Below are 23053 nucleotides of genomic sequence, written 5' to 3'. Positions count from 1 at the left end.
ACCTGTGTCCGGAGTGTATTTCTGCCCCAAGCTGCTGCCCAGGAAGGCACCAGCAATCCTGCAGCTGAAGGGACAGCCCGGGGCCTCCCGCCACCCCTGCGCTGCGGCTCCTCCTGGGGGCTCTCACCCCTGCTGGAGTCCCGGGTATCTAGGAAGCTGGGGAGGATGGGGCTCCCGGCTGCAGGGCAGGGCCATACTGGGGAGGTCCCCTTGACCCCACTGGTCCTTTTCGCCCTCCTCGCAGCCCCAGAGGCCTGACCCCTGCCCTCCATGTATGCTCTGCCCGGAAGGTTCCGGCTGCGACCCGAACTCCCACTGAGCACAAACCTGACCCCCCAGGAAGCTTCCAGAACACAAGGGCCTCCTTCACCCGGACACCTGCAGCTTATGTAAGCTGCTCAGCCCCTCTGGGTCGCAGCTTTTCTTACCAGAGATAAGAGTGGCTTGCGGTCAGGGTAGAAGAGAGAGGACGGTGGGAAGCAGGGGTGTGGGGGTAAGCCACAAACTAGGACGGCGTCTGCAGGGCAGAGGCTGACGGAGCCTGGGGTGGGGATGGGGGCTGCCCTCGGCGGCTAGGGGAGGCCCAGATAGAGCCCCGAGTGGCAGACGTCCCGGGCACTGCTTGCCACAGGCTGGTGCAGGGCCTGGACCCCCTGTCCCGAGCCGGCATTTGGCCCCCAGGAGTCCTAGAGCTGGTCCTGGGCCTTGGCGTCCGGTCAGAAAGGGGGGGTGCCTGTCACTTGCTGGGAGTCCAGGCTGGTGAGGGGGCCAGGTGGGGGGCTGGGAGGACAGTCTCATGCCCCCCACTCCTTGTAGTTCTCTGTGTTGGGGTTTTGTTTGAGAGCGGGTTGAGGTAATGGTCTGGATGGTCTGGTGGCCTTACCCGCCCACACACCCCCACGCTGAGGCTGAGTGCCTGCGACCGAGGCGGGGAGACCCGGGCTGCCTCTTAGCGCCCCTGCTCCAGCATCCCCACCCCGCCCCACCCCTGTTTCTCCTGTGCAGCCTCTTCTCGGGGGCTGGGGCCCAGGGACTGGGTCCCCTACGCTGTCTGGATCGGGCTCTGGAAGGTGCCTCACGGTGGCCCTCAGGAGAGAGGGGAGGGTGATGATGGGGTGGCAGTGACTGCTGGGGTCCCCCGGGGAGGCCGGCAGGGGTGGGGTGGCTGGGCCTGCGGATCCCGGCGGTGGGCTGCAAGGCAGCGCTCTGGGACCCCTGGTTTTCTAGCTGGGAGTGGAGATGGAGAGAAGTGAGGACCAAGGCCCTGGAGGGAGGGGGAGCCCTGCAGGCCTGGGGACGCCCAGGGCCTCCTGTGAGGTGTAACCAGACCCCTCTGACCTGCCGGATGCGGGGCGTGCGGTCCTGACCCCGGGCCTATTCCTCCACCCCCCGGGGGCCTGTCCTTTACATAAGGCCGCAGCAGGCTGGGCCATAGCTCGTGACCATGGCCTTCACGGACCTGCTGGACAGCCTGGGTGGTGTGGGGCGGTTCCAGCTGGTCTACACGGCCCTGCTGCTCCTGCCCTGTAGCCTGCTGGCGTGTCACAACTTCCTGCAGAATTTTACGGCCGCTGTGCCCGGCCACCACTGCCGGGGCTCCGCCAACCACACCATGGCCGCCACCAACCACTCGGGGGCCTGGCTGAGGGCCACCGTACCCCTGGACCAGCTCGGGGCCCCCGAACCGTGCCGGCGCTTCGCGGAGCCTCAGTGGGCCCTCCTGAGCCCCAACACCTCTGCCCACGGGGCAGCCACGGAGGGCTGCAAGGACGGCTGGGTCTATGACCGCAGCACATTCCCGGACACCATCGTGACAGAGGTCCGCGGGGGAGGCAGCGCGGTGGACCGGTGTGGGGGGGGCTGCTGCCCGAGGCCGAGGCTGGAGCGCCCCTCTCCCTCTCTCCCCTGCAGTGGGATCTGGTGTGTGAGGCCCGCCCCCTCCGCGACCTAGCTCAGTCCATCTACATGGCCGGGGTGCTGGTGGGCGCCGCCGTATTCGGCAGCCTCGCGGACAGGTGAGCCTTGACGGGGAGGGTCCCAGACACCTGAGCCTCTTCGTTCATTTGACTTTATTGACGCTGCTTGGTAGAGAGATGAGCCATTTGCATGGTTCACCGTTCTAGAAGGTGTGGGAGAGTCCGCAGGGAAGGGTCCCTTTCCCACTGCTGTCCCACCGTCCACTGATTTCTAGAGGGCAGCCTGGTTTCTGTGTCTCTTTGCAGAGATATTTTATGATTTTTTAAAAGTTTTTATTTATTTACTTGACACAGAGAGGGAACACAAGTAGGGGGAGCGGGAGAGGGAGAGGCAGGCTTCCCGCCAAGCAGGAAGCCCAATGCAGGACTCCATCCGGGGACCCTGGGATCATGACCTGAGCCAAAGGCAGGCGCTTAATGATTGAGCCACCCAGGCGCCCCAATATTTTATGATTTTATGTCATCCGTGCCACCAGGTACATATGCTGTGTCCCACCTTTGTCATGCCAATGCTGGTACACCCCACGGGTGCTTCTGGACCTGGCTTTTACTTCCCCTCGAGGCCTCTGCATGTTCCTTTAGAAAGAACTTTCTGGGCCTCCCTATTGTCCCTGCTGAAATTCTATGGTATGGAAGACCAGAACTAAGCAGAACGGCCCCTGAGGGTATCCGGCAGCCCTTCCAGAGGGACCCCAGGAAACCCAACCCGGCGCTTGACTGTGATGGAGTCAGCTCCACACCTCCTGTCCTCTTTCCCCTACCTTCCAGCTCGTCCACCCCTCCCCCTGCCCCCTCCTCTTCCCTCCAGTTCCAGGGGTGCCCCTACCCCCCCACCGCGCCAACCCCCCACTGCCGCCCCGCACCCTGGAGTGCAGACTGCCCCTCACCCCGGGCTGCGTGCTTCAGGCCCCTCGTGGGCAGCTCCGCCATGACCGTGGCCGTACTAGGTCATGGCACAGCCCGGCCTTCCAGTGGACGAGCTTGTCTCTTACCCACGGCATCGTGTTCGTCACCAGCCCCCAGTGCAGGACGGTTAGTTACCTAGAGGTGATCGAGGCATGTTTGCGTCAGAGAATGAACGTGCGAACGAGTGAATGGGTCAGGGGGTGGGCAGTGTGCGGCCCCCTTCCCGGCCTGCTGCCCTCCCAGCCGCGCCAGGGCTCTGGCCCTGGATCCTCACACATGGGGCATGGCCAAGGCCAGACCGGGGTAACCCTGCTACCCTGAACCCTGACCTTCGACCCATTTGTGCTGTGACAAGCCCCCGCCCGACCCGGACCTCCCCAGCATGACCAGCTCAAATGAGGACTCGATGCTGGGGTCCTGCTCCCACTGGCCCCTGAGTCCTGGTGTGAGGCCTCCGTCCAGCCAGAAGCTCACTCGGGACCTTCTGACCGCAAGCCCCGAAGATTAGGAGCTGGGTTGGGGCGGGGGGAGGCAGATATACTCCTTGAGTGAAGGAATAAAAGAGAAAAGACAAGTCTTCGTGTCCGGTTTTCCCTCCCTGACCCTCAGCCACCAGCGCCTGGGTCCCAGCAGGTGCACCTGGCTCTGTTGGAGGGACTGGCCTGGGGGAGCCGCTTCCTCTCTCCCTCCCCCGGCAGCCCCCACGAGGGATGAGGCTGCTGCCCCCGGAAGCTAACCGCAGCCCGGCGCCCGGCTCAGGCTGGGCCGCAAGGGCCCCCTGGTCTGGTCGTACCTGCAGCTGGCAGTTTCCGGGGCCGCCACCGCCTACTTCGGCTCCTTCGGTGCCTACTGTGTCTTCCGGTTCCTGATGGGCATGACCTTCTCTGGAATCATCCTCAACTCCCTCTCCCTGGGTGAGTCCAGCCAAGGAGGGCCCTGGTGGGGCGGTGGGCTTGGGAAAGTGGGGGTCGTGCCTTATCAGTGGACGAATTTCCTGTTGTGTTGGGATTCGTGTCCAGTGACTTCCACTCAGAAATACTCGCCGCCTCCCCCTCCCGGGTTCTCAGGCATCTGGGCTCTCCCTGCTGGCCGTGAGCTGCGGACCCTGGTGGCAGCGTGTCCCTCCATATGCTGAGAGGCTTGGGTTGTTTTCCTGTGTGTGATAGTCCCCAGGAACCACTTAGTAAGCACCTACTGTATGCCAGGCTCAGTGTGGGGTCACAAAGGGAGCTGAGATGCAGTGGTCCCCAAGGCTCCAGGCTGTCCTAAGATGCTGTGGCTCCAAAAAGGGCAGGGCTCACCCAGGCTCCTTAGCCCCGTGGTGGAGACCTGGCCCCTTGGAAGCCAGGTGGGACTGTCCCCCACTCCCAAAGTGACAGGGTCAGTCCTCACTCCAGGCTGGTTTCCGGCAGCGGCTGATCGCTCCGGCACGGAGCACCGTCAGGCAGTAGAAAGCACATAGTGCACACAGGCCGGCCACCTGCTTGTGCTAAGGGCTTAGTTGGCACCTGGGACACTACGAGGCTCGGGGAGGGTCTGAGAGATCCAGAGACTGCTGCCGAAGACGGGATGGGTCCTTCATTTCAGGGATGGGGGGACAATCTTAGGGCCGGAGAGCCAGGCCGCACCAGGCTTGCACACCTGACATCCCCCGAGGTTGTTGATCTCACACATGATCCCGACAAATCCCAGCCCATTCGCCTCAGCCTCCAGGGCGGGCATCCAGCCACGGCTAGCAGGATCGGAAGGCGGGATCAGACATGCATGGTCCGTGTCGTGCTAGAATTGCCTCTGTGAGACACACCCCTACAAACACACATACACTCCTACCTGTGCACGCCCCCATATACGCATATCCCTGCGCATACATGCACACACGTGCACACACACACACACACACACACACACACACACCCTGTACTACCACTACATACCAGATGCGGTTCTGAGCACCAGAGGTGAACAAGGTACAAAGCAGATTTCTGGTCTCACGGAGCCTCTGTTTTGTGCAGGAAGAAAGACAGCTGCACGAACAAGCGGCTTATGCAGTATGTGCGAAGAGCACACATGCTGCAGAGGAAACTAAAACCCAGAGAGGGAATGAGCAAGCAGGGAGCTGGGGGGACGGTGGAGTGGCCAGGGGAAGTCCTCACTGAGAGGGGTCACCGGGCAGAGCTTGCAGGAGGGAGGGAGTGTGCCCTGCGGCTATCTGCGAGAGGAACATTCCAGGCAAAGGCCCTGAGGGGTGTGTGTTTCTTGGGGGCTCAAGATGAGGGGGTTCTTTTATTTTTTTTTTAAGAATTTATTTATTTGTTTGTCAGAGAGAGAGAGCACAAACAGGGGACCAGAAGGTGGAGGGAGAAGCAGGCTCCTCGCTGAGAAGGAGCCGGATTCGGGACTCGATCCCCAGACCTCCGGATCATGACCTGAGCTGAAGGCAGGCACTTAACTGACTGAGCCACCCAGGCGTCCCGAGGAGGGGGTTCTTGTGGCGGGAGGGTGGGAAGCAGGGAGTGGAGTGGTGACAGATGAGGTCAGGGAGTTGGGGGTGCAGGTCCTTAGGGCCTGTGACCACTTACGGACTTTGGCTTTGACTCTGAAAGGCAGGAGCCACTGGAGGAGCCCAAGCCGAGGAGAGGCCTGACCTGATTGGACTGAGCATTTGCCACCGTGCCTCCCCCAACCAGCCAGCGGCAGAGTGGCTTGGCTGCAGGGGTGGGGTGGGGTAGGGCGGTTGGGGTGGTGGCTCAGGGCGGGTGCTAGCAGGAAGTGCTCAACCGGATTCTGTTGGTAGAAGCAACAGGATTTGGTGATGGACTGGACGCAGGAGCTGACTGCTCCTGGGAAGGGGAAGTGTCCTCGTTAATGTGCTACGGTTGCCTTGTAAGAGCGCGTGTGATTTCTTAACCAGTGCCCCATGCATGGACAGCTAGGTTGTTTCCAAGTTCTGCTATTTACCAAAAAATCATGTAATTAAGAGCCATAATATTTCCTTTCCTACCAACCATTTATATCTTTTGCCTGTTGTTTTGTGGGCTTTTTCTTTTTCTTTTTTTGTTTTTTTCTTTTCTTTTCTTTTCTTTTCTTTTTTTTTTTTTTGCCTTTTGGTGGTTTTCCTATAGATATGTAAGAGCCCTTCCAATATTAAGGAAATTTACCTTTTATCTATAATCTGAGTTGCAAATTTTTTGTTTACATGTTTTTGCTGACATTATGACTTGACCTATGGTGCTGGTTTGTTTTTGTTAAAGCCAGTCAAGGTGTTTGTTTTTATATGCAGACACTCTTATTTTTATAAAGTCAAGTTTGTTGATCTTCCCTTTCATTGCTTCTGTTTTTTTTCTGGGTTTTGTGGCGTTCTTAGAAAAGACTTTCCCGACGCTAAGTTTGAAAAAAAAAATTGCCATGACTTTTTCTAACATTCTTGTGGTTTAATTGGTTATATGTATTTTTAAATTATTTTTAAGATTTTAAAAATTTATTTGTCAGAGGGAGAGAACACAAGCAAAGGGAACAGCAGGCAGAGGGAGAAGCGGGCTCCCCGCTGAGCAAGGAGTGGGTGTGGGGCTCGATCCCAGGGTCCTGGGATCACGACCTGAGCTGAAATGAGATGCTTAACGACTGAGCCACCCAGATGTCCCTTACTGGCTATATTTAGTTCTCTGGTGCACCTGTGTCTCAGTAGAGCTCTGGAAAAATTTCAAGTGGCCACAGAGTCACTATGAGTGCACAGGTGGATTAGATAACTGTGGGGGCTGTGGGTCCCACTGATCCTGCCCTGATTCCCTCTGCAGTCGTGGAGTGGATGCCCACCCAGGGCCGGACCGTGGCAGGGGTCTTGCTGGGGTACTCCTTTACCCTGGGTCAGCTCATCCTGGCCGGAGTGGCGTACCTGATCCGCCCCTGGCGCTGGCTGCAGTTTGCTGTCTCTGTTCCTTTCCTCATCTTCTTCTTCTATTCTTGGTACGTCCCGACAGAGGGGGGGTGGGAGGGTGCACCTGTGTGACTGAGCCCCCCGTTGTGACAATCTGGGACTATGTAGTGACTGGGACTTGCCGGGCATGGTGGGGACTTGAAAGGGGGTGGATGCTTGTGGGGACCACGGGCTCACGGGCACTGTCCATGGCTATCAGGAAGCTCTGATAAAATCCCTTACATTGATGTACGGCTCCAGAACGTTCGAATGGTTTTGCTTTGCTCGTCAGTTCCTTTGCAACTCGCAACAGGAGGGGAACTGAGACACCGCCCAGAGAGGGCCATGACTGATGCAAGCCACGCGGCAGGGTCAGAACCAGATTCAAAACCGGATCTGTGACCGTTTTTAAGTGCCCTTCAGTGGGTCCCTGTCCGCTGTGCTTTGGGAAGGGGAAGCTGGCGTGTGCCCCAGTCTCCCTGAGTCTGGAGGCGGCTGGAAAGGGAACGAAGGTGTATTTGGGTTTGGAGAACGGAAGGAGCTCTAGTCGCGCCTGCCGTCCTTCATCCTTCCCTTGGTCCCAGGTGGCTGCCGGAGTCGTCCCGTTGGCTCCTGCTGCACGGTAGGTCGCGGTTAGCCGTGGAGAACCTGCGGAAGGTGGCCGTCATGAACGGGAGAACGCAGGAAGGGGACAGGCTGACCAAAGAGGTAGGTGGCGTGGCTGGAAGAAAGGGGAGGGACCGTTTCTGCTCCGGCTGGTGGCCTCAACGTGTGCCGGGACTCCGTAGCTTGCCGGGACGAGCCCGCCATCCAGGCGGAGAGGCTGGGAGTAAGGAGAGAGGGAGGACTTCCAGGGAGGCGGGAAGGCCTAACCATCGAAGGGCTGGGTGGTCTGCGAGAAAGCACTTAACAGCTTTGTTCATCGGTCCATCTATCTCTGCCATGGGGAAATAACCCCATTCCTGTGGAATTGCCGAAATTTAAATAAAAAGATAAAGTGAAGATATTGAAGTAGAAGCCATAAAAGGAAATTATCCAAGAATCAATAATAAAGGTACCCTTTACGATAAATACCAGCATCAGAGAATTACCATTTGTAAGATCGTCACCATTTATTATGAGTAAGTAGGGTTTCTCGAGCCCCGTGCTAGGCACTCTGCTGAGGGCTTTATGTCCATAACCTCATTTAACGTGTTACTTTTGCGGTTGAGGAGGCCAAGTTTGAATGGGCCGGGTCATTTGCCTAAGAACACACAGTGGGAAGTGGCAGAACCGCTCAGAACCCCCGCCCTTAACCACGGCCCAAGCCTGTCTCGGGGTCTCTACTGGGAGTGAGGTGTGAGGGTCCCTCGAGAACCACAGGGGGTGATTTCAGCCTAATCAGCAGGCAGCTCAGGAGCCCTGGGACTCACACTGGAGCCTCTGCTTCATCCCGAAGCTCTGCAAGCAATCTGTTGAGAGCCATCAGTCCCAGGATGCAGAGACTAGAACCAGCCGTCTTGCCAGGGACCTTCCTCTCCCCAGATGAAGGCACTCCTCGCGGGAAAACAGGGTCCCAGATCCTTTCCTTCTGCTGATCAAACTTTCCTTGTCCAGGTGGTAAACTCCTACCTCCAGAGTGAGATCGCAAGTGTGCGCCCCTCCAACTCGGTCTTGGACCTCTTCCGAACCCCGGCCATCCGGAAGGTCACGTGCTGTCTCATGGTGGTCTGGTAGGTGATGTGCTCGAGCCCACATCTTCGACCTGAGGCGGGGCCAAGGCTCTTATCCCCACTTCCAAACTCTGTTCTCAAATACTCTTAATGCAACGAGCAGGTGAGCCTCGTGAATCCGATCTTGTTCCCTACCCTTTCTCTACGGTCCTCTGGGCCTCTGCTCAGCGCTGAGATGTGGTCATAGATGAGACATCTGTGCGGACCTGGGGACCCCACATCTGGGCAGCGGGTCTCACCTTGGTGGGGGTGGGGGTACCCACTGGAATCACACACGCAGCTTTTCCAAAATGCACCTTGTCCCCTCCTGATAGGCCCTTGGGGCTCTCCAGGAGATTCTGGGAAGTGTCCCACTCCGGAAAAACGCTTGTGGGTCAGAAAGGGACAGACAGGGAGACAATGTCTATGACGTGTGACAAGCGTCCTTACAGCAGTTCTCCTGACTGAAGCTGCCGAGCACTTCACGCAGGAGATGGCATCGAAGTGGGTTTTACAAAAACGGCTGTGGGGTTTGCCAGGGGACCAGGAAGGAATTCAGAGCGGTCACCTAGATAAACAGGAAGGGTAAAACGGATCAAACCACAAGGGCAACTTGTTCCCATTAGCACAGACTGGAGCTGGCAAATCCTAAGATGAGGAACGGATTTAAAAAGGGGGTAGACGGCATTTTAAGGATCAGGATGTCCTAGGTATGTAAATAGTAAGGGTTGATATTTGTGAAGTAGGGAACACGGGCGACAAGTCATCTGTCCTCAGGAGGACACCCAGTATTCTTGTTCAGTGGTTACCGCCCAGGCTGTGGTAGAAGACCAGACGACCTGGGTGACCTTGAGCGAGGCAGCCAGCCTCCTGGTGCCACAGTTTCCGGCCTAGATGCCTACCACTAAGGTCCTTTTGAGAACTAAATGTTTAGACATGTAACCCCCACACCTGGCCGAGGTAAGTGCTCAGGTAGTCTAGTCTCTGATTTAAGTTGGAGCTGTGTCCCTTGTACACTTGAAACGTGGGATTGTCCACCACTCTGGACTTCCGGAGGGCTCCTGCCCTGGGCAGCCAGAGGGCTCCTCAGAACCCAACTTGGGGAGGCGATGCTCTACCATGAGCAGGCCCGCCGGCCCGCCCCCTGCTTTGCTCTCCTCTTCCCACCGGGAAGAATCATCATGAATGAAAAATTCCAGGGTTGGAAGTCCCCTCTTGGATCCTTCTGGAGAGAATAAGCTAAGGCCCGTTTCTGTTTGAAGGAAGTAATTCGGGCAGCTGGGGACTGGGTCAGCCCGATGGACTTTCCGCAGGCAAGTGGGGAGATTTGGGAGAAGGAAGAAGAATTTTGAGGAACTGGTAGTCTTTCACAAGCTCCTTTTGTACATGCCTCCCGTAACGTGGATTTCTTTTTCTCTACTGGTTGGTTGTTTTTTTATTCCTAAATTACAAAACCACTGCATACTCATTGGGAAAAAATTTGTTTTTTCAAATAACCCAGAAACATAGAGACACGTCATGTATTGGTTGTGAGGCAGGACTCAAGTGTAGTTCAATTTAAAAAACAAGACAAAACAGGGGCGCCTGGGTGGCTCAGTGGGTTAAGCCCCTGCCTTCGGCTCAGGCCGTCGTCCCAGGGTCCTGAGATCGAGCCCCGCATCAGGCTCCCTGCTCAATGAAGAGTCTGCTTCTCCCTCTCCCTCTGCCTGCCGCTCTGCCTACTTGTCAAATAAATAAATAGTCAAATAAGTCAAATAAATAAGTAAACAGTCAAATAAATAAAGTCAAATAAATAAATAAAATCTTTAAAAAAAAAAAAAAGACAAAACAAAAGACAGGACTCTGGAACCCGACTGCTTGGGTTTGAATCTCAGCTGTGTCACTTATCTGCCACAGCTCTGTCTGTGTCATCTTGGGCGAGTTCCTTAACCTCTCTGTGCCTCAGTTTCCCCACCTGTAACATTGATATCATAATAGTACCTACCACATAGGGCGGTTGTGAAGATTAGAAGCATTCACGTATAGAACAGTATCTTGGTAAACTCAAGACTCGTACCTGTTATCACTGTATGGAAGAAAAGCGAATGCTCTTCCTCCCACTCTGCTCGCCCCACCCCCCCAGCAGTAAGCCCTGCCAAGCACGAGTCCGTATCCTCCCAGACCTTTGTCCACACAAGACACCCACATATATTCTTACAAAAATGGGTCAGTACCACACATAACCGCTACTTGCTTCTAATAACGCAACCATGTCTGTAAATATCTTTGCGTGTTACATGCACCCAGACCTGCCTAGAGTCAACAAGAATTACTGTATCAGCTTTCTAGAAGGGTCTTTTCTTCTCCGTCTCTCCTGACTCACGTAGCTGGGGGTAGGTGGGAGGATGGGAGGCGTTTCTCAGTAAGCACTAAGGGGGCAGAGGCCGGGCTCCTGCTTGGAGAGAGCCCCCTGCCAAATTCCATTGTTCTACCTCCCCTCCCCCAGATGTCCCAGAGCCTGTGTCAGCATGAGGTGTTGCAGGGAAACGTAGCCAGGCCACCGCGGCAGGTGCATGAGGGCCAGTTCCACACTTTTATTGTTAACTGGGCTAAATGACATGTAACGAAGTTTGGCATCGTGATGGTTGATAACCATGCAGTTCAGCGCCTGCTTCCTCCTTCCAAAGGCTGAGTAATTACCCGCATGCCCCACGTGCTGTTTATCTACCCATCGGTTGATGGACACTTGGGCTTGTTTCCACCTTCCCGCTCTTGTGAACAATGCTGCTATGAACACAGATGTATAAATGTCTCTTTGAGACACTGCCACAGGGACATTTTAAATTTCTCTAGAGCGCCCCCCCCCCCAGTGTGGGAACTCCAGACCTTTGCCATCAGATTGAGTGTAAACCCCGCCTTGGCAGAAGCAGCCATCTACAGGTGCAGACTTCTCAGTAAACATCGGGAGACGCTGTGAGGGTCCGACGGGGTCCTCGCTGGTTGGGAGGCTCTCGTTTTCTCCTTCCAGCTCTTAGATGTGAAGCTCAGACCAGCCACTGAGGGGAGGAGGAGGGGCTGGAGCAGTGCAGATAGGGAAAAACACTCACACTCCAGAGCACCACACTTGGACTTGGGGAGCAGGTGCCTAAGCAGGGACGTGGAGGGAGGGTAGCCTGGGCTCTAAAACCCAAGTCAGAGACTTGGATTTGGTGAGGGGAAAGGGAGGGACATGAAAATGGAGTGTGCCATCCCCTGGGTCCAGAACAGTGGACCTTGGGCTGAAGCAGGACCGTTCTGCTGCCTCTTCCAGGTTCTCCAACTCCATGGCTTACTACGGGCTGGCCATGGACTTGCAGAAGTTTGGACTCAGTGTATACCTGGTGCAGGTCCTGTTCGGGGTCATAGACATCCCGGCCATGCTGGTGGCCACGACCACCATGATTTATGTGGGCCGCCGGGCCACCGTGGCCTCCTTCCTCATCCTGGCCGGGCTCATGGTGATCGTGAACATGTTTGTACCTGAAGGTGAGCCATCTGCTTCTGCCGTGACCGCCCGGGAGTCTCTGGGGTCTGGTGGGCCTTGACTGCAATAAGAGAACAGGGCTGAGGATGTTCTCCAGGATCTGGAAAGGAAGTGACTATCTGTTAGCAGAGTTTTTACTAAGCACTCAGGGCTCAGTATCAGGGTCACGGTGGAGAATTGGCAGAGACAGGAGTCTTTGCCCCCAAGGCATTTACCATCTTGTCAGGGAGATCAGGTTGATGACCTTTGAAATTCCCAGTGCTCAGGGGTTCCAGTGTCAAGGAATGGGACCCAACTGTAGGTATCTAATAAACGGTTCAGTGATTCCAACAAGAAGCCGGGGTTGAGTATCAAGAGTCCTAGAGCTCGGGGCGCCTGGGTGGCTCAGCGGGTTAAAGCCTCTGCCTTTGGCTCGGGTCATGATCCCAGGGTCCTGGGATCGAGCCCCGCATCCGGCTCTCTGCTCAGCGGGGAGCCTGCTTCCTCCTCTCTCTCTCTCTGCCTGCCTCTCTGCCTACATGTGATCTCTGTCAAATAAATAAACAAAATCTTAAAAAAAAAAAAAAAAAAGAGTCCTAGAGCTTGTGGGAAGCCAAGGGCTCATGGCCTTGGGCAACTTGTCTGATTCCTCAGTGTCTTATCACCTTCCTGTGGAATGGTAGATTACTACTATTGGTATTTTGACATATTTTCTTCCAATCTTTTTGTAGATTTTGTATTTGCCATAATTGAGATAATATTATATGTGTGTATACATATGATTAAATATATGTGTGTATATTTATATATATAATATATCCTATTTCACTATATATATTTATATATTTTACATATATAAATATGTAATATATTTTAATATAATATTTATATATAAAATTTATATATATATAAAATATTTATACATATTTATATTTATATATATAATTTATATATAATATATCTTATTTCACTATATAACATAAATGTGCTTTTTCATTTTATTTATTTATTGTTATTATTTTTAAACCTTTTTTCATTCAGTTTAGAGAGAGTGCCAGAACATGGTGGGAGGAGCAGAGAGGGAGGGAGAAACAGACTCCCTGCCGAGGAGGGTTGACCCCAGGACCCCGAGATCATGACCGAAGCTGAAGTCAGTCACTCACCCGAGCCACCCAGAATCCCCTATTTATTATTATTTTTTTAAGTAGACTCCGCTTGTACCTGTTCATACAAATGTCCCATGACCCCAGTGTTGTATTACTGTATGACAATTCATCCAGATTGGTGTTTCACAACTCTGGCTGCTTGTTGGAATCTCCGAGGGACCTTGAAAGAAATACCCAAACTTGAGGCTCTCCCCAAGAGGCTTTAATGTCACGGAGAGGGGGTAGGGCCCAGGTGTGGGTATCTTATAAGTCTCCCCTCCTGGACCCAGTGCGCAGCCGGAGGACCTACCATAATTTCCTTGACCGTTGCTTGGAGGTTGGGCGTGCCGTGGGGGTTTTACTAGACATAACCAACAGCAGGACAAGTTAATAATGGTAAGAGCAAACATTGAGTGAGCGCTGAGCCCTTTGCACTCCTGACGTCATGGAAACTTATGACAGCCCGGCGAAGCAGGCGCTGGTATTTTCCTCATTTTATGGTTGAGGACATGGAGGCTCAGAGAGGTTAAGTGACAAGTGACCAGGATCACCCAGCTGGGTCAGAGCTGGGGTTTGAATCCAGGCCTCACTCCAAAGTTTGTCTTGCCTCGGAAAGGGGAAAAGGAGGCAGAAGTGAGAGAAGGGCAGTGTGGGGCATCCCGGGGCCTCGGTGGGAACATGAGGTAGTGCGGATTCCAATCCCTGCCACCCACTGCTTGGCCTCCCTCCTGCCTTTTCGGGCTCTGAGCCTCAGCCTCAGCCTCAGCCTCTTCCCCATATCCCATCCCCTCCCGAGCACCCCTGCTCCCACTGCTACCCCTCTGCCTCCCTGACCCCTTTGGGGCTCTAAGCCCCCCCAAACCCCCCGACTCTGTCCACCCCTCTGCAGATATGCAGACCCTGCGCACCGCCCAGGCAGCACTAGGCAAAGGCTGCCTGGCCAGCTCGTTCATCTGTGTGTACCTGTTCACTGGAGAGCTGTACCCCACAGAGATCAGGTGGGTCCGTGGGGTACGGGGAGCAGAGCAGTACCTGCCCCAACCTGGGAGACCCCAGAGCTCCAGGCCTCAGCACCTGCTGAGTTTGCTGAAGCAGGACCCCTCCTCCTTTCCCTCTGCCCCCTGACACCCGGGTCCTGGCACTCCCGGCCCTCTAGGCAGTCTGGGCCACGGCCACTGACCAGTCTGCACTCTTTAGGCAGATGGGGATGGGCTTTGCCTCGGTCAGTGCCCGCTTTGGGGGTCTGGTTGCACCCCTGATCACCACGCTCGGGGAGTTCAGTGCCATCCTGCCCCCCATGGGCTTTGGGGCCACTTCGATCCTGGCCGGGCTGGCTGTCTGCTTCTTGGCTGAGACCCGCAACGCGCCCCTGCTGGAGACCATCGAGGCCATGGAGAGGAGGTAAGGAGCCTCTGGGCATGGTGGGGAGCGGGTGGGGATGGCCAAACAGGCTGCGGGTTCCTGTGAAACGACCTGGGGCAATGAGGGTCCCCCCGCTGCTGTACCAATGTCATGGCGGGTGGGTGGGAGCCACACCGGGAAGACCAGCCTCACCCACCCACCTTTGTCTAAGAGGCTTGGCTTTCATCAAGGACAGACCCAACCGTGAATTGTGACACGGAACGAAGAATAAACTGGAGACCAGGCAAAACAGGGACATGCGTGGAGGTCAAGCCTGGCAGAGACGTGGGGATGACGGTTTGTGGGGAGGAGAGGTGCCACACTCGGAAGCAAAGACAGGCCTGTGCGGCTGCCGGGGTAGACTTCCGGTTTGACCCAGCGCAATAGAAAGGGAGACGCCCCCTTAATGACTTTCATCATATTGTCAGAGAGGAAAAGCGCTACCAGTTCTCTGGGGAAAGTGAGCCTTTCCTCCGCAATTAACACTGGAAGAAATTTCTCTCATGGAGCTCCTCAGGGCGGTCACTGAGTAAGGTGATGTCCTTGAGGATCTTTCTGAAAATGCCAGGTGGACTTGGTGCATTTCCCCCCAATAGTGGGGTCACCGAAGACCCTTGGTTGTGGGGAATGGGGCGGGGGAAGGGAACAGGGCCCGAGGCTGTAGCTTTCTCGGAGTCCAGCTTGATCCGGCAGCCAGAGCCATTGCTCCAGGGACCTGCGAGGTGGACTGTGTTTGAAATCCTTAAAATAATCCCCCGAGAGCATCCTGCTTCTAACCCGAGCCATGGACTATGGCTGGACTCACGTAGCTCAAGGACAAATTCTTTGGCAAGTCCTGTCAATTCTGCCTCCAAAATACATTCTGAATCTGTCCCCCTCTCTCACCCCTGTGACCATCCCCCCTCCGAGTCTGGACTCTACAAGCCTCCTATCTCCCCCGTCCCCTCCTCTTTATTCTTCATACACCACTAGTGTGCAAGGCTTGCCACGGGAAGAATCACGTCCCTGCTCCGGCACCCTTTTACGTTGAAGAGAAAATCTGAAATCTTCCGAGGCTCCCAGGGTCTGGCCCGGGCCAGCACCAAGGCTGCTCTCTCTGTCTGGAATGTTCCTCCCTTTGCTCTCTGCCTGTTTAATTCCCATCCACGCCATAGGTACAGGTCTAGACAGCCCAGATGCTGGGTTAATCCAACGCAGAGCCTGTCCGCAGGGGCTCTGAGATGTTGCCCGAGGGACCCAAGGAACGTGAAAAGACAACTGCAGGAGCGCCCCCCCTCCCCCAGTATTACTGTAATGGTTCTGGCCTGGGCATTGTTAAGCTCACATTTAACTTACACTAGCTCTAGAAAAATCCCAGTAATGCCGAATGAATTCGAATTTTGGGTAACAGAGCTCTCTTTGATCCTGCCAGGAACATTTATTATAAAGCTACTGTATGTTGTTACAGATGTGAACCAATTACCTGATGGAGACCATTTACTAAAACTAATTTAATTTAATTTATTGAGAGAGAGAGTGCAGGGGGAGAGGGAGGGAGAGAGAGACTCTCAAGCAGACTCCATGCTGAGCACGGAGCCAGACACGGGGCTCGATCCCACAACCTAGAGATCACGACCTGAGCCGAAATCAAGATTCTGATGCTTAACTGACTGAGCCACCCAGGCGCCCCTAAAAATAATTTTATTTTTTTGAATTGTTGAGGGGCCCCTGGGTGGCTCAGTTGGTGAAGAATCTGCCTTTGGGTGAGGTCATTAACCCTGGGGTCCTGGGATCAAGCCCCAAGTTGGGCTCTAGGCTCCCTGCTCAGCGGGGAGTCTGCTTCTCCTGCTGCCTGCCACTCCCTGTGCTTGTGCTCTCTCTCTCTGTCAAATAAGTAAGTAAAATCTTTATTTTTTTTTAAGATTTTATTTATTTATTTGAGAGAGAGAGCAAGAGAGGTGAGAAGGTCAGAGGGAGAAGCAGACTCCCCACAGAGCTGGGAGCCTGATGTGGGGACTCGATTCTGGGACTCAGGGATCATGACCTGAGCCAAAGGCAGTGGCTTTAACCCACTGAGACACCCAGGCACCCCAGTAAGTAAAATCTTTAAAACAAAATAGAATAAAATAGTTGGGAGCAAGCACTCTTTCTCACAACGATTTGCTGATCGGATCTGACCTAGCTGGTCCTACAGGAGCCCGATCGTCCCAGGGGGTGTGGAGACCTTGACCACGCGGGGAAACTAACCAACATCTCAAAAGCAGGGCGTTCTCTGAAGCTTCACAAATGCTGCATAGTCGTCCCAGATTTTGTATGCTTTTATCGTTTATATTTTTTATTTTTATTTTTTTAAAAGATTTTATTTATTTATTTGACAGAGAGAGAGATCACAAGTAGGCAGAGAGGCAGACAGAGAGAGAGGAAGGGAAGCAGGCTCCCTGCTGAGCAGAGAGCCTCATGTGGGGCTTGATCCCAGAACCCTGAGATAATGACCTGAGCCGCAGGCAGAGACTTAACCCACTGAGCCACCCAGGCGCCCCTTATCATTTATTTTTTAAATTAACATATGTTTAAGGCCGTTTGCGTCTGTATCTGTGTGTTGAGCGAGGTCTGGGACAATCTCAAAAGTACCCTCTTTGTCTGAACCCTGGGAGAGAACGTTGTGGAGACCCCTCCGCCAAATACTCTAATGTGTAATTCTCTCCAACAAGGATGTTCTGTTACACAACCTCAGCGGAGCCATCCCAGTCAGAAAGCTAATATTGATACATGATTTCCATTTAATCCACTGGCCTTGGTCAAGTTCTGCTCGTCTTCCCCACCCCCATCCCTGGCCCCACCCCCAACATCCTATAGAGCAAGAGGATGTGGTTCGAAATCAGAAGAGGCATTTAGGGGACGCCTGGGTGGCTCAGTTGGTTAAGCAGCTGCCTTTGGCTCAGGTCACGATCCCAGCGTCCTGGGATAGAGTCCCACATCGGGCTCCTTGCCTGGCGGGGAGCCTGCTTCTCCCTCTGCCTCTGCCTGTGCTCGCTCTCTCTCTCTCCCTCTCTCTCTCTCTGACAAATAAATAAATAAAATCTTAAAAGAAAAAAAAAAAAGAAGAGGCATTTAGACGTTGCATTTCGTTTGGGCTGGACGAAGTCCTCCAGGGTTCTCGGACTCTCTAGACTCCAACAGTTAGACAAGGTTTTATACTAGGAAGGACAAGTGTGAGGCCATAAAGCACACTTATATAGGGCTTTCAGGAGATGAAGGATACAAAACAGTTAAGAGGGAAAAAAAAATGCAGGCAACCATCAGGAAGGCCCAGGGCATCCTGGTGCACCACCTGGCGGTACTGTCTGCCCTCTGGTCTCTGTCACAGGCTGTCAGCATGAAAGGGAGATACCGAACTCTCAGGGAAGCCTAGGCACATACACCTGCTGAGGGGTTTTCTCGGTATCCTGTTGGTCACAGCTAAAATCAGGTGGTAGAACCAGGTAAACCAACTGCAGACCATAAACTCATAATTTGTAACAGACAATCCTAGACGGGCTGGGAGAGGCGGCCTCCAGAGGGACAGTCCCACTTTGACAGCACCTGATCAATTACCGGCTAGTCCGTTTCATCCTTTGTCGTTTATGGTCAGTGTCTTGGCTCCAGATGTCTTTGAGGTTGAACGTGGAGCTGCCACAGACTAGCTGTGAATTCACCATGACCTTGACTGTTTTGAAGATGCCAGACCAGTTGTTCTGTAGATTTTCCCCCGGTTTGGGGTTTTCTGATGTTACCGCTTGCAGCTTAGACATCTCTGGTACTGTTATCACAGGCGTGAGCCCGAGTCCGCTCATTGCATCCCATCAGCTGGTACAACTTTTGACTTCTGTGTTCTTTCACAATTCTTCCAGTATGTCCTTGTTTTCTGGATAGTCTAGGCTCATTTCCCCGTAGCTGTCTTGACAGCAACCCTTTCCCTGACTTCTTGGTTCATTTTACGGAAGAATGGTATTTAGAAGCCAAGGTCCTTGGGGCGCCTGGGTGGTTCAGTTGGTTAAGCGTCTGCTTCTTAATTTTGGCTCAGGTCACCATCTCAGGGTTGTAAGATGCCCCCCCCCCTCATGGGGCTCAGCAGAGAGTCTGTTTGAGATTCTCTCTCTCCCTCTGCTCCTCCCCCACCCCATCCCCCTCTCAAATAAATCTTAAATTTACAAATCCAAGATCCAGGTATGAGGGACTCATTATTATGTTTTTTTTTCCTGCTCTCAAGCCCTCTCAGCAGACGTAAGTAGGGAATATATGAATATACATATAGATACACAGACCCGTACATCTTTTTTTCTATATCTGTAGATCGTACTGAAAACCGTGAGTCACACCATTACTTCCAACTCCAATCCAACACCACCCACCACCAGGTTTATCCCAACATTTGCAGGACTCTGCCCTAAGCAAATCAGCTGAAATGTGGACAAAGGATATTGACAAGGGTATTCATCACCATATTTAATACGCCCAGAAAAAAATGTAAACTCTCTAGCTCTCCAACAATTTCAATCAATTATAATATACTGTGCAATAGTAAAAAGTTATGTTGATGAAGGCTTTTTTTAAAGATTTTATTTATCCACTTGACAGAGATCACAAGTAGGCAGAGAGGCAGGCAGAGAGAGAGAGGAAGCAGGCTCCCCGCCGAGCAGAGAGCCGAATATGGGGCTCAATCCCAGGACCCCGAGATCATGACCTGAGCCGAAGGCAGAGGCTTAACCCACTGAGCCACCGAGACGCCCCTGATGAAGACTTTTTAAGGGCCCGGGGAATGTTTATACTATATTTTTAAATAGTATATTAAAATCAACTATGATATTTCCTAATTATGTCAAGAAATAAGAGACTCGGGGCGCCTGGGTGTCTCAGTGAGTTAAAACCTCTGCCTTCGGCTCAGGTCATGATCCCAGGGTCCTGGGATCGAGCCCTGAATCGGGCTCTCTGCTCAGCGGGGAGCCTGCTTCTCTTCCTCTCTCTCTACCTGCCTCTCTGCCTACTTGCGATCTGTGTCTGTCAAATAAATAAATAAAATCTTTAAAAAAAAATAAAGAAGAGACTCAAGGGACGTCTGGCTGGCTTAGTTTGTGGAACATACAACTCTTGATCTTGAGGTCATGGGTTTGAGCCCCACATCGGGTGTGGAGATTACTTAAATAAATAAATAAATAAACAAAATTAAAATAAACTTCAAAAAAAAGAAATAGAGACCCGCAAGAAAGAAATATCTTAAAATGGTGACAATTGGTGCCTCAAGGTATGAGTGACAATTTTTTTCCTGGTTACTTTGCTTTTTTTTTTTTAAGATTTTATTTATTTATCTGACAGAGAGATCACAAGTAGGCAGAGAGGCAGTCAGAGGGAGAGAGAGAAACAGGCTCCCTGCTGAACAGAGAGCCCAATGTGGGACTCGATGCCAGGACCCCCGCATCACAACCCGATCCAAAGGCAGCCCCTTAACCAACTGAGCCACCCAGGCACCCCCTGGCTACTTTACATTTTTTAAAATGATCTCAAGGGGTGCCTGGCTGGCTCAGTCGGAAGAACATGCGACTCAATCTTGGGGTCCTGAGTTTGAGCCCGCACTGGATAGAGATTAGTTAAATAAATAAAACTTTTAAAATATTTTAATAGGAAAATTATCTCCAAATTGTCTATATTGAGCAGGCTTTCTTTGGTAACCAAGGTGGAGAGGCACACAATGAAAATAATTATAAGAATTCAGTTAGGTCGGGGCACCTGGGTGGCTCAGTCATTGAGTTTCTGCCTTCGGCTCAGGTCGTGATCCCCGGGTCCTGGGATCAAGCCCTGCACTGGGCTCCTTCCTCAGCGGGGAACCTGCTTCTCCCTCTCCCAATCCCTCTGCTTGTGTTCCCTCTCTCGCAATATCTCTCTCTGTCAAATAAATAAATAAAATCTTTAAAAAATTGAAAAAATTAAAAAATAAAAAAAGAATTCAATTAGGTCGTTTCCCAGGCACAGGGGAGCCCTTCTCAAGGCCCAGAAGCTAAGGATGGGTCTGGGAAGAGGCTAACGCTCCTTAAAGCCTGCCAAGGTGGTGGAAAGACCCAGATGAGAGGCCACAGGGCCTGGACAAATTTGTGAGGCTCTAGTTAGTGACCTTCCATGGAGTTTCTCCCACTGGTAGTGGGGGCTTAGAGAGGTGAGGGGTGGGGGATGGCTTGCAGCCTTTCAGCAGGAGGTCTGACGCTCCACCAAAACTAAAGCCCAAGCCATTGGTCAGCTGGGACCTCCTGCCACCGTCTCACGCACGGTGAACACCAGCTGCCTGGCTGACCCCAGCACATTTTTAACGCTTATTGTATTATATTCCAGAATTTTAAAAAAGAAGACCATGGATTTCAGGTCCCACAACAGGCCTTCTGGTCATCTTTGCTCATATGATGAATTTAAAAAATGGCGTTGAGCCAGTCTGACCATTGGAGCAGTTGAATCTGGAGAATGTCTGCCTCTGGGTTTTTAGGAATCGTCTTTGGAAAGGATGGGGAATCCATGGGTGGGAGTTGAGGAGACAGAGGTAGGCAGGACAGGCTTCTGGCCCTCAACCCTCACCCTGCAGGCACACAACGGGTAAAACCAATAAGCTGAATGGACCCAAGAGACAGAGTCAGAAAGGCTACAAGGCTTCAAGTGCAGAAAAGAGAGACATGGAGGACAGTAGAGCGAGAAGAAAGAGACGTTTCTTTGGGATTATGTGAAGAGATAATCACACCCAAAAATGGCTTAAATCATTGGACTAAAAGTTTAGAAATAAACAATTACAATTAAGGATGAAAACTCTGATAAAACATCTGGAACATTGAAAATGTTCTCAAACCGGAGCCAGCGAAAGTAGACCGGAGCAATTGATGAGAGGTGTAACTGATGAAAACGAGAAGAAAATGAAGAGTAACAAAATTATGTAGAACAAACCATTCTCAGGCTGCACAGTTCCAGGATAAAATAAAAGAGACCAGAACACAAATTATTTCAAAGACAGGGGAATAGAATCGAAAAAGGCAAAACTACATCTGTTCAAAGGACAGAAAGCCCCATGGGGCAGCCCTCACACCGTTTGGGAGGCCCAGCCCCTGACTCTCCTCTCTGCTCCTGCCTGACTGATTCTCTACCTGGGGCAGAGGGAGAAGGGCCTTGGCAGTGCCCCGTCCCCCTACAGTCTCGGTGGGTGTCCTTGGTCCGCAAGGGAGCCAGGCCCAGCCCCAGCAAGTTCAGTGAGCCTGGTGCCCCATTCACCAGTTGAGAGACCTTGGGTGTGTGTCTGGCCTCAGACCTTCACTGGAAAACTTTTTAACCTTGCAGTCTTTCCGTGAGGGGCCCCCATGAGAAGTAGGGGAAGGGCCGCTGTGGCTTCTACCATCCTTGGGGGTTTGCGGACAGTAGAGACCCAGGTCTTGAAGGCTGTGCACACACCACCTGCTTCTTACCACCTCCTTTCTGCCTTTCTGTCTTATTTTTCCATTTGCCTTTTCATCTCAACAGAGTCAAAGGAGGTCTTTCCAAGAAGGATGAAGAAGAGAAGAAGGAAGAAATTTCTCTCCAGCAGCTGGGATCTTCTCCCCTCAAAGAAACCATCTAAGCTGCCAGGAGCCCGGTGCTGGCTCACAATACCTCTTTGGGTGTTCACACACCCCCGGCGGCTCTTTCTGACGCTGATGGGGGTGAGGTAAGCCAAGGACCGTGGTGACTCTTCAAGTCCATCCCAAAGAGCCAGCCACAAACCAGGGCTCTGGTTCCTGGAAAGAAATTGACCACCAGCAGCCAACTGGCCATCACAAATGTGTAGAAAGTCAAGAGAGACCCTGTCCAGGTACCAAATATTGTGTCTTTGCAAGGTTAGGGTGGCTGACATTTGTGCCCCTGGTTGTCCCTGGGACGGCCCCACCCAGCTTGTCCTTGCGAACTCACTCTACTCCACTCCTTTGGCATTTACTCTGCCTTGCCCGTATATGCAATTAAACTCTCTTCCCCTAGTTTGTATGACTTACCTTCTCGACTAGCGAATGTGGGATTTGCACGTGGCACATGCTTAGTAAGTAGTTGGTTGAATATGTGATGAAGCCGGACTCAGGCACTGGATGGCGACCTCTACCCCTCCCGGGCATTCCTGGCAATACCACCTTGCAAAAACAGGACGTGGCTTGGTTCTCCAAACGTCTCACAGGGAGGTGAATTCCTGGAATCCCTCTGACTTCAGATCCATTCCCAGTCCAGTTGTTGGATAGGTGCCAGCACCCCTGACCTTGGCCTTCACTGTCCCTCAGACTGGATTCATGAAGGATTCAAATCCTGGTTCACTGAGTAGTCTTGAGCAAATTTCCCTGTCTGATCCCTTCCCCCTAGAATTACCAGAGAATCGATGAGATCAGGGCTCCACCCCTAAAGCTCTAGAAAAAAGGACAATCTGGGGAAAAAGTAAGAATATCACACTTTGGGCAGGAACCACGGCAACATGTCATTTCGCCAAGGTCAATTCTTTCAGCAGCTTACCCTTTGGAACAGAGCTTGAAAAATCCTCC

General features: G+C 52.8%; 1 protein-coding gene across 1 annotated transcript; it reads left to right on the top strand.

Moving 5' to 3' along the window:
- Positions 1-1444: 1444 nt before the first annotated feature.
- LOC308351521 (solute carrier family 22 member 20) lies at positions 1445-22506 on the top strand (the record flags this gene model as incomplete). The annotated part of the gene is made up of 10 exons (XM_080817250.1): positions 1445-1819; positions 1912-2015; positions 3642-3796; positions 6677-6845; positions 7380-7503; positions 8392-8507; positions 11776-11990; positions 14002-14110; positions 14310-14513; positions 22017-22506. The coding sequence occupies 10 exons, from the start codon at positions 1445-1447 to the stop codon at positions 22111-22113; spliced, it is 1668 nt and encodes a 555-aa protein (XP_080673376.1). The 3' UTR covers positions 22114-22506.
- Positions 22507-23053: the final 547 nt, after the last annotated feature.

This window comes from Martes martes (genome assembly GCF_963455335.1).
Source record: "Martes martes genome assembly, chromosome: 10".
NCBI lineage: Eukaryota > Metazoa > Chordata > Mammalia > Carnivora > Mustelidae > Martes > Martes martes.
This window is presented reverse-complemented; position numbering and strand designations above follow the sequence as displayed.